Source organism: Pangasianodon hypophthalmus, chromosome 7, assembly GCF_027358585.1.
Source record: "Pangasianodon hypophthalmus isolate fPanHyp1 chromosome 7, fPanHyp1.pri, whole genome shotgun sequence".
NCBI lineage: Eukaryota > Metazoa > Chordata > Actinopteri > Siluriformes > Pangasiidae > Pangasianodon > Pangasianodon hypophthalmus.
In genome coordinates, this window is record NC_069716.1 from 9,646,869 (window position 1) to 9,657,745 (window position 10,877).

Below are 10,877 nucleotides of genomic sequence, written 5' to 3' on the forward strand. Positions count from 1 at the left end.
GGACTTAATCATCTCCATAATGAAAATTATAAAGTATTGTTATACTGGTGATATAAAATATGAACATATAAAAATATAAATGAAGTCTAGTATGTTTGTTCAAAAAAGAAGTTCTTATTTTGAAAAGCATGTAGCATGTATAGCAACAAATGCACCACATTTAAAGCAGTATAAAATAAAATGGTGTAATCATGTAATCACAGGTTTTCTCATAATGGTACATACTGCAGCACTTGTATGTTGCAACACCCCTATTAGTATATTGTTATAAGCAGGATTGCATTATATGGCAAGTAAAAAAATAATACAATTACACTCTTGAATATCTATCTATCTATCTATCTATCTATCTATCTATCTATCTATAAAAACTGGCATTTATTCAATAGCATTTCTCTTATGAGAAAGAAAAAGGAGAAATTGAAAATGTAAGCTTTTAAGAAAAAGTCTTAATTTTAAGAAAAGTCAAAATTTTAGGAAAGGTCATTCAAAACTAAATATAAAGCTTCATAAATAAATTTCTAACTCTAAATATCATTTCTCAAAATGTTATTATAAGTGTGTACTGTAACTTTAGATACAATCACAATACTTCTCTGCTGAACCTGTGAATATATGTGCATGAGTATGTGTGTGAGTTTATGCCCAATAAAAAAGCTAAAGACTCTGATAAATACATAATACCAATTATAAAAATAGTAACAGTTTTAGCATGCAGCCTTAGATACAATCACATTTAGAGCTGGACCAGTGTGTATCTCAGGGGTACTCCAGGTGCCCACGGTTCTCACAGTGTTTTGGACACATGAAAGCTGCTCTGTTCTCCTCTCTTATTCTTCTCCTCTCTCCTCTTGGTCTCTCCTGGTCATTATTACAGCGGTGGATTAGTGCTGGCTCCTGCCCCACTGGAGCTTTCTTCATCAGAAGCCGCTGCAGTAGCTGCTTATCCGAGCGCTCCTTCTGGAAGTCATCCTCATACACCTTCAGCTGGATAGAAGCATAACACAAGGATCTTATTTAGATCATTATTTATGATACATTTGGACACAATGCAGAATGCACAATGCAGCATAAGGGTGATTCAATGATTGGGGTGCCATTTGTGTCCAAGTGAAATTCTGTTTACAAATATATGCATAAATAAAGGTAAAAGACACTTTAAATATCACTTTAAATATCACTTTAATTACTATAAAGGTAACATGTCCTTCACAAAAAACTATCAGATAACTACTTAGATAAATAATTTAAAACAAAACATCTCTACAGCACTTAGAAAACCTGTCCCAGCCCACCATAACTACATTTTACCTTGAAATTAAAATACAGTGATTAAAATGCTTTAAAAATATTATATTTTTGCATTTAATTAGTTTATTTAACAACTCTTCCTTTTGGAAAAATGCACATTTTAGTTCCCACAGAATTCACTCAAACCTGTTACCTGAACATATTAACATACTGGAATATTATTAAGTTCAACAGGATTTTGTATGGCCAAAATTTCCTGAAGATCATGGGAAGAAGAAAAGTAAGTTTGCTTTTTTCATTTTTTTTCTTTATTTTCAATGATATTGACTGATGAGATCACTTTGACAGTACAACTCTGTCACCCAACATATAAATAAATTACTTTAAAAATCATTAGAAAATAATTATAATGTATTTAATGTCCTTCTACTGTTATCATGGGTACTAGTTAACCACATTTTGTGTATTTGCTAATTCCCTGACAAAAAATGTAACCCTGTCACTTTCAACCCTGGTACTCAACAAAATAAAACCACTGGCAATGGATATTATTACATGAAATGGGGGAACACATTTCTGAGTGGAAAACTACATGATTTCTTTCATTTAAATTTGAAAAATGATTTTCAAATAGATTAATTTTTAGAGTTACAAGGGTTCAGTGGCACCACACTCATGAATTCACCCATATAATCCTGTTCCAAACCCCAAAGATGATATAAACTATAGTAGGGGCTAAAAGTCTTATCATCACTTATCTAAAACTAATATTAAATTTATAGTTAATAATTTTTTTTAATTAGTAATTACTATTTAGTACATTAATGTTCATTAAATAACTACATAATAATTACTAATTAACAAATTATATATATGAATTATATGTTAACATTACTATTTCTCTCAGTAAATATTAACACACCATTTGATTAGCTGAGAAGTACACAAAAAGAAGTCAACAAAAATGTATCAGTTTTTCATATGTGATGACGAATTAATTCCTGGTAGTGGAATCATGAGTCATTTTGATTTTTATGACAGGACTTTTAAAGTTATTGTCATGCTCTGGGTAGATTGAACAATTGAACAATTGAACAATGGCCTAAACTTGAATGACTTTTTGATCATAGGCTGAAAGTTGATCATTCACACCCAGGTGGTGGATTGGGGGTTTAGATTTCATGACTGGCAATAAGAATGAGCCTTCCCTTGGGGGAAGTAAAGACACATTGAAGTGCGTATCACTTTACCTCTAACTAAGCCTTCCCTTTTATTTTCACCTGTGGCGAAATTCCAATATCTAATAGAATTTCTTTATTTAATCATAGAGGTTGTGTGCAAAACTTTTCTACTACACGTAATAGTATGTTAAAGTTGTATACACATACCACAGAACTGCAGTGTACTTCAGTAACAAATATATATATATATATATATATATATATATATATATATATATATATTTATATATATATATATATATATAGAGAGAGAGAGAGAGAGAGAGACAAGTTTATAACCAGGTTATTACGTACACTTGCACTCAGCCGCCATATAGATGCACTTTTTAGGTATTCAATTACAGACTGTAGCCCATCTACTGTTCAGTGGGAACCCCTTCAATGCCGTTGCTCCCTCATACCAGTGTAGCACACTATCATAGCGCTATCATGTCACTAACACTGCTGTGCTCAGACTATTCCACTACTCATAGTAACATCTGGTCAGTGGTGGTACTATGGTTGCTCGTTTCCATTGCTTACAGTTAGTAATTGTACACCTATAGAGTACTATATGGTATGTTTACTTTATGTCCACCGAGTGTATATTTTGACATGCTGTTTAGCTGTTTAGATTTAGTATGTCGATTTGGATGGAAGAAAATGCTGCAGTACCCTCTACTGTCAGAACACTGTTAGTGGAACAGCTTTCTTTCTTTCTTAGATTTATCTGGAGGAAGTCCTCTGAAGTTCAAAATGCAGTGCTTTATAGACTTCTGAGTGATACAAGTCTACTGAGTCTCCTGGTTGAAGAACCACAGTTGGAGAGTACAGTGATTTTTAAGAACAAGCCAGAATTAGGTTCCTAAAATGTCGCATTGTGCTGTTGGGTGTCAGAATCAGAAGAGTGGACAAATTCATTATTACCACATACTATCAGATTGGACACCTTTCCAAGACAACAGAAGATAGTTGTGGTTACAGGCAATTAGGAGGAATGATTGGTCTGATGATCTCTGTCTTTCATCTAGCTAAGTAGCTAACTATCATATCAGTGATGTTGACTAAGATTAAGAATTAGAAACTAAGAGTTTAACAACGTTAGCTTGCTAGTTAGCTAACATGCCTAATTTATATTGCTTTAACAAACCTACCTAGCTTGCCAAAAATCTACATTAAGAAATGAGCGAGCTAATGCTATATAGCCAATTCACATTCTTACTGAAGCGTTGCCTTCAATTTCTCTCTAACATAAACATTCTGAGTTTTTATGAGATATGTACATATATCCAGCCATTGTAAACTAGGCCAGTTTAAAAAAACTGGTTCATCGTTGTAAAAAGTGTAATATGATATACAGATTTATTATTTTGAACACTGCTTTATTTATTTTCGTGGTTCTCAAATAGCCTAAAAGCATTGAAGCTGGAAATGTAATTTGTTGCTTGTACATGACTGTTAATTGAAGTGTGGCATGATCCATTTTTTTTTTATTTTAATTTTTTTTAACATTTATTTATTTATTTATTTTCTTTATTTATGCATTTTCCTGAACTAATAAAATATCCATGAATCAGATTTTGCATTAACTGTGGAAAAAACAACTAGACAACTTTTTTGAATGCTTGAATAGTAAAAATGAATAGTCATGGAACTCTTAGTAAACAATGGCTGCAGAGCATCTGATTGCCTTGAGAAAATGCATTACAAGCCAAAACACAGAAACTCTCTAAAGACACAATTAAGTAGCTGTGCCCCAACTCACCTGTTCTTGCAACAGCGCCATCTGCTGCCGCATCTCTCCCTCACGACGCCGGAGCCTCTTGTTCTCTTGGAGCATGCGTTCATGGTCCTTGTGCTCTATTTTATAGTCTGCTTCATAGATTTTAGTCTAAAAAAACCAGAAAAAACCCATTTAGTGAGCCCTGCAACAAAATGTGCTTCAGGTAAATCAGGAATATAGCAGGAATGTAGCTCTCCATGTGCAGATATATAAATACATTACATATAAACTACAAAACACAACAGCGAGAGCTGTGTACACTTAATAGAGATGGTCGCCCTTACAGCTTCATTAAAATACTCCCACAATACCTTTTTAAAGCATGTTGTCATTAAATATATCAAAGACATGATTGCATGGATTGTTGGAATTAAGCAACCCCTAAGTTTTAGTAGCTTTAGGACTTGCATTTAATGATAAAATGCTTTGAATTACTCTCAGTGGAAAAAAACTCCTAGGAGAATAGAATAGGAGAAAAGGAGAATTTTAAGAAGAAACCAATTTAGAAGAAAATGGCCATGTTAATCTTAAAATTAAGACTGCTTTTTTGTACTTCACAAGGGAGCACTAAAAGCAGGTCCTAGATTCTGTGAATACAGACCCTGACGATCAAATCCACTGGGTGGTGCTGTCTATCCACTCAAATTAGAGCTGAGTCTTTACAGGGTGGAGTGCAGTTTAATTTGGGAGCATATACAGGCTTCCATCTGATCTTTCAGACACTTATCCTTCACACAACCCCATCTGTCCACAAATTTATTTCCAAATTGCAATCTGGTGAAAGATAGTCACTCACCTGGCACCTCAAGGCTTCCAGCTGCTCTTTAAGGTCCTGAACTTCCTTAATGGCATCATTCTGCTTCTCATGGCTCTCAGAATGTGCTCGGCTGGACCTAGTCCTGTGCTGGAGCTCCAAAGATGGAGCAGTGGAAGTGGAGGATTTGGGACTTCGCTCCAGGATATGTGCCTCTGGTGGGCTGATAACAGCTGTCATGTTCTAGAAAGGAAGAAAATAACAAAGATGTGAAAACGATGAGTCATACTATGTATAGTCAGAACACAAAAATAAGCATGTGTGATTACACAAACAACAGCAAAAGGTCACCTGGGTCCCTAAAGCCCAGTCTTTCAGGGTATCAGTGTGGTGAAGACGGCTCTCCAGGAGGCGGATGTACTCTTGAAGATGTTGATTTTTCTTTAGCTCTTGCATCAGTGTGTGTTCATAATACTCACTTTTATTCTGCACACAAACACAGGTTTTAATCACAGTGAACACATGCAACAGTAGATTGTCTAATAGTGCAAGACGATATGTAATTTGACGATATGCAAAAGCAGGGGCATTTATTTTTCCTGAGCATCTGGTGATTTCCGTTTCGTTATATAAACAAGTCAGAAGCTGCAGCACCTACATCATGTAATGTTTACTGCAGGTGCTCAGTCTTGCAAGCAATATCTACAAGTATTTGTTTCAAATCCTTTATAGCACATGATTTCACTAATGCCTCCACTCCACAATGCAAAGAGGAAACCTAATTAGTGAAACCAAGCGTTGCTGTGCCTGACTGGAATGGAAACCTGTACACGCTCCAGTCACTGAAGGACTGAGTGCAATACCCCTGATCAGCTGACTGCACTTCACAAGCCCTGACACTCTGCCAAAACCCATAATACTTGGCACTTATATTTATAACAATTCACATTTTATCGCTCAAGGAAATTTAAGATGCTAGAATGGCGGTTCAACAACCTTTGAAATACAACAAATCTTTACAGTCACCCAAGACACCCGCTAACACAAGTATCCAAATGCAGAGAAGTGATGGCTGTGTATCCTTACTTGCATTCTGATACAATCTGGACATGCTCAATGCTAAAGCATTAAAACCATTTCTTATATAAACAAAACTGTCCAATATCTGATAATTTAGCATCATAATGTATTATGAAATTTAATACAAACTCTACCCATTTGTTCCTACTTAGGTACACATTACAGACTAGGCAAAACATAAAGAAATCCAAATTGTCCTATTTGCATATCATTTGATTTTTAAAATATCTTTCAGTTTTAGGGTTAGGTTTACTAACCCAATTATTGGTGGTGGTGGTGGTGTTGGGGAGTGGGAGGGGGAATTTTTAGGGAGGGGCCCACAGAGCATTGAACATTGTGATATCTACTATGGTCAAGAGTTTCCCTATCTGTACATAGCAATGATATCAGTGGCCTCTGACCAGAGGTATTGTATTGTATTGTATACTTTAAAAACAATGAGCCTAATATTTGAACAGTTAGATTAGGGAACAGCTGTCACATACAGTGTCTGGCAATCAAGAAACTATAAAGCTTAATTTAAAAAATGTCTGCTGATATTGCTGATTTAGCCAAATATAAAGACATAATTCCTTAATATTCCTTATATTCCTTAAATTTGAAGACTAGTCAATAAAAATTAGTCAATAATTTTATGCTACCCATTTATTTCTTAGCAAAATTACTCTAATTTACTGTAAACCAGTAATCAGGATACAGTTGACACTGGACACTGTGAGTGTGTACCTGTTCATGTTCAACTTTGATCAAGAGTCTGCTGTTGAGTTGCTTGAGGGCCGAAATTTCTTGCTCCAGAGCCGCCACCCGTTGCTGCAGGCCTGCACTTGTGCTGCGGTAGATGTGGTCCCAGTCCTCATTTAGCTTCATAAGCTGTGACAGACACACACACACACACACACACACACACGCACACACAATAGAGAATCAGTGTAATCCAGCAGGGTGAGCATCACAATCTCATTCAGACCTCCTGTTAAACTGTTCTCTATATCTCCTCAGGCTTATTTTATTCTTTTGTGGTGCCACAAAATGGAAGAAGGATTGGAGGCAGACAACACAATATAAAAAAGGAATAATTTTACAGCGAAACCCTCCTGCAGCATACATACATACTCACAGCTGCATATATGCATGAGGCAAGCATTTCAGCTTTGCGTGATACCTCAATAAATCAGAGAATGCTTTCAAAATTGAAATGAAGAAAAGCTGTCCTTTTCGCAGTACTGTCCATTTTTTAGACTAACGCTTAAAATTCCCTTTCCTTTGGTACTCCCTGTTTACTCTGAGTGTAGTCTCAGGCAGCAGCCAGTTTTGTAATGCATTTTGCTTATTGAAATTATTAATGTTAATCTATTGTACATGTGTTGATTAAGAGAACTGCACAAATTAAGGCTTGTCAGTAGTGGTAAACAAAAATGGAATGCAATGTATGTGTTTTGTTGTGGTGTTGATTTAGTCTACCTCTTTGTTGAGCCTGCGAAGCTCTGTGTTCTTGTTAAGGAGCTGAAGTTTCTCCTGGTCTGCAGACGTGATGGACATGCTTTCTGTGATTAATGTTAACTGCTCCTCTCCAGAGATGAGTCTGTCTGTTTGGGTCAAATCCTCCACTTGTCTACAAACAAGCATATCAACCCTAAGCATCATACCACAGCAATGTTGAATTCTTGATTCTGAATGGTCAGAAGGTGCACAATGTGCTCCATCTAACACATTATCGTTACTATAGTAACAACTTACACAGCAACATGTATAGCAGGCACTGCACATATATATGTTTAATTGTCGATAGTTTAATTGGTGAAGTTATTTGCAAGGACATGTTTATTTAACATATTTGGAAGGAGTCTCAAGTGTAAGTGCTTTGTAACATTCAGCAGTAAAACTGTATGTAACTTTAAGTTTTCTGATACAGGAAATACTTCAGGTCAGAGGGCTTTGCAGTTCCTGTTACATGATAATTTTTTTTGTCTTATTATCTTCAACAGGGAGAGTGATTGTTTATAACTGCCATAATGTAACCCATAACAGGAAGTAACTTGTTCCATGGATGTTTACCATTGTTAAATATAACGAATAAATGAATGAAAAATACAATGAGTCATTCTTTAAAAAACGCAAAATTGTTAGCGATGACAAATTGCTGTTTTATAAGAGGAATAAAAAATGGGATATGTCATTACAGAAAATAATCAACTTCATGCATATGCGCATTTTCTCAGTGTATTTTTAATTTGTCTATTTTCTAAAATGCATTTTAGAAAGTACATAAATGTAAAATACACAGAGAAATTATACTTCAGCTTATGCTGTCATTGGAAAATAATCAACATTCAATGTGCATTTTCTAAGTGATGTAATTACTGTAGTTTTTCTGTTTCTGTAATTTTCAGTTATGTATTTTCTAAAACGCATTGTAGTATATGTTATAAATCTTGTCCTTCAATGGATATTAAATTGCCTTGGTTACCACAACATCTCAGCTTTGCTTTTGCTGTTGATGTTAAATAAATGTAGCATCATGTAATCTGTATGCTGTTTTAGGTCTATATATAATATTTTGTCATTTGACCTTTCAAATTTTCATTGTAAATGCCTGAATATATTACTAAGAGCAATATTTAAGTTATTAATGGCAAAAAATATTATACTACTTAATTGACCATTAAGATAAAACCAAGTGGAAGCAGGAATGTGTCGTAATGGGATATTATGATTACAAATATGATTATTGAAGTGGCCTGATCCCTGGAGATCCTTGGAGTCCAGATCCTTGAAAAAAAATTAAGTACAGTAATGACGTACTGATGAGCTTCATAATCTATGACTAAATTCCATATTTATGTCCATTTATGTCATTTCATGTGAAGTAACCAGCATTACTTCAAGTATTTGTGCTCTCTGAGGTAAATGACACCTTCCTTTGAACACAACCACTGAACTGTGTCATACCAGGTTATGCAGAAATCTGACTTGCAGAAGGTTAAAAAACATTGAACATGAAAAGGCATTAAGTCCAGTGCCTTGGTCTACAGGCATCACCACAAAATAAGAACACCTATCCTCCACTGACTACTTCAGCCTGAGCACTGCACATATCACATTGTTGCAGAAGGTTTTGCTTCTCTCAGAGAGATCAGCAACTCCAGTGCTACCAGAACAAAACACATATACATGCCACAAATTCTGGCCTATAAAATTTTCACTTTAATAAGCTCTTCATGATTTTCTGACATTTTACTACTGGTGATGGTGTCAAAATAGTGTGCTTTTCAGCAAAATTCCATGCAGTACATAATAGTCATACCAGGCAATGTGAGTTAAAGTTCATAATGAATGATTTCATTACTCTGCTCTAATGTGGAGGCATACAAGTTACAGTAATGCATAATATTGTGCTGTACAGAGACACCTAACTCCCACAACACACTAATTTAACAGTTAGCAGTAGAGGGGATTTCAGATTTAGGTGGGTGCTGGAGCCCACAGTCCTTGATTGCTGCGGACTAAAGCTCTTCTCCTATCAGTGATTTCGTCCTCTCATATATATATATATATATATATATATATATATATATATATATATATATATATATATGTGTGTGTGTGTGTGTGTGTGTGTGTGTGTGTGTGTGTGTGTGTGTGTATATATATATATATATATATATATATATATATATATATATATATATATATATATATATATATATATATATACACATAAATGTCTGCAACTAAGATTGGAATTTGGCCAAAATTGCATTTTTTTTTGGATATAACTTTATAACTTTGACCTGTCAACTTTAAGAAATCTTAAATCACTTCAGCAAAATGGTGTGGAAAGGTTTTAATATATTTTCTAAAATTGCCTAGGCTATCTTCCTGCAAACTTCAAGTTTGGGAAGAGAGCTTGTTTAACATACATAGTTGGAAAAAACAGCAAGTATGTCTAATATCCTTGTACATAAATTACACTTGCCGTATCATAAGTGTAATAATTGAAATTGAAGCAAAAAGAAAGTGAAATAATGATAAAGGTAGATGGTAAAATACATTTAATTAATAACATATATAAAATACGATTATGGAATTAAAAAAAAAAAACATACTGCAAAGCAAAATCTTGACCTACCCTGAGCAGAGCGACGTTCTTTCTTCCTTGGTCTCTTTAGGAAGAGAATGCTGTTTTGAAGATTCCTCCTCTGAAAGTGATGATAATGAGCTTCCATCCATGATACAATGTTTTATTCTGATAATTAAAACTTATGTCAATACAGAAACAACCAAACAGAAATATATATATATATTTCTGAAACCACTCGGCACTTAAGCAGGAAGTCTAAATATAAAGCCCCTACACTTAAATGCAAAACATTACAAAAAGGAAGTACAACTACTAAATGTTGTGTTCCAGACCTTGATAATAAAAAGTTTGATGAGAAAATATCCTAACTATGATTATATTTCTATAGATCTATTACTAATATGCGGTGATGGTCTAACACCCTGAAATGAAAAGACACTGTTTTGTTGATATGGTTATTAAAGTGAGACGAGAATAAGGAAGTGTGACGCCATGCACTGGGGAATTTCCTCACTAGCATGTGCTTTCAGAGGACTTTCTGTCTGCAAACCCTAACCTTATAATAAAACCACAGACTTCTCAATCTTACTACAATACTTGGTATGTGTCACTATTTAACCCCGAAATGCATGGAAATGGAAGGCTTTTAGATACAATCTTTGACCCATGCAGAGCAGAAGCTAGCAAATACAATAAAGAAATCAGGGG

At 34.7% G+C, this 10,877-nt stretch overlaps 1 protein-coding gene across 1 annotated transcript; it reads right to left on the minus strand.

Annotated features, from left to right (window-relative positions):
- Positions 1-92: 92 nt before the first annotated feature.
- On the minus strand, positions 93-10,616 carry si:ch211-153b23.7 (TNFAIP3-interacting protein 3). The gene is made up of 7 exons (XM_026940387.3): positions 10,218-10,616; positions 7,550-7,700; positions 6,815-6,958; positions 5,360-5,494; positions 5,051-5,251; positions 4,237-4,362; positions 93-987 (listed from the first exon to the last, which is right to left on the minus strand). The coding sequence occupies exons 1-7, from the start codon at positions 10,316-10,318 to the stop codon at positions 760-762; spliced, it is 1,086 nt and encodes a 361-aa protein (XP_026796188.1). The 5' UTR covers positions 10,319-10,616; the 3' UTR covers positions 93-759.
- Positions 10,617-10,877: the final 261 nt, after the last annotated feature.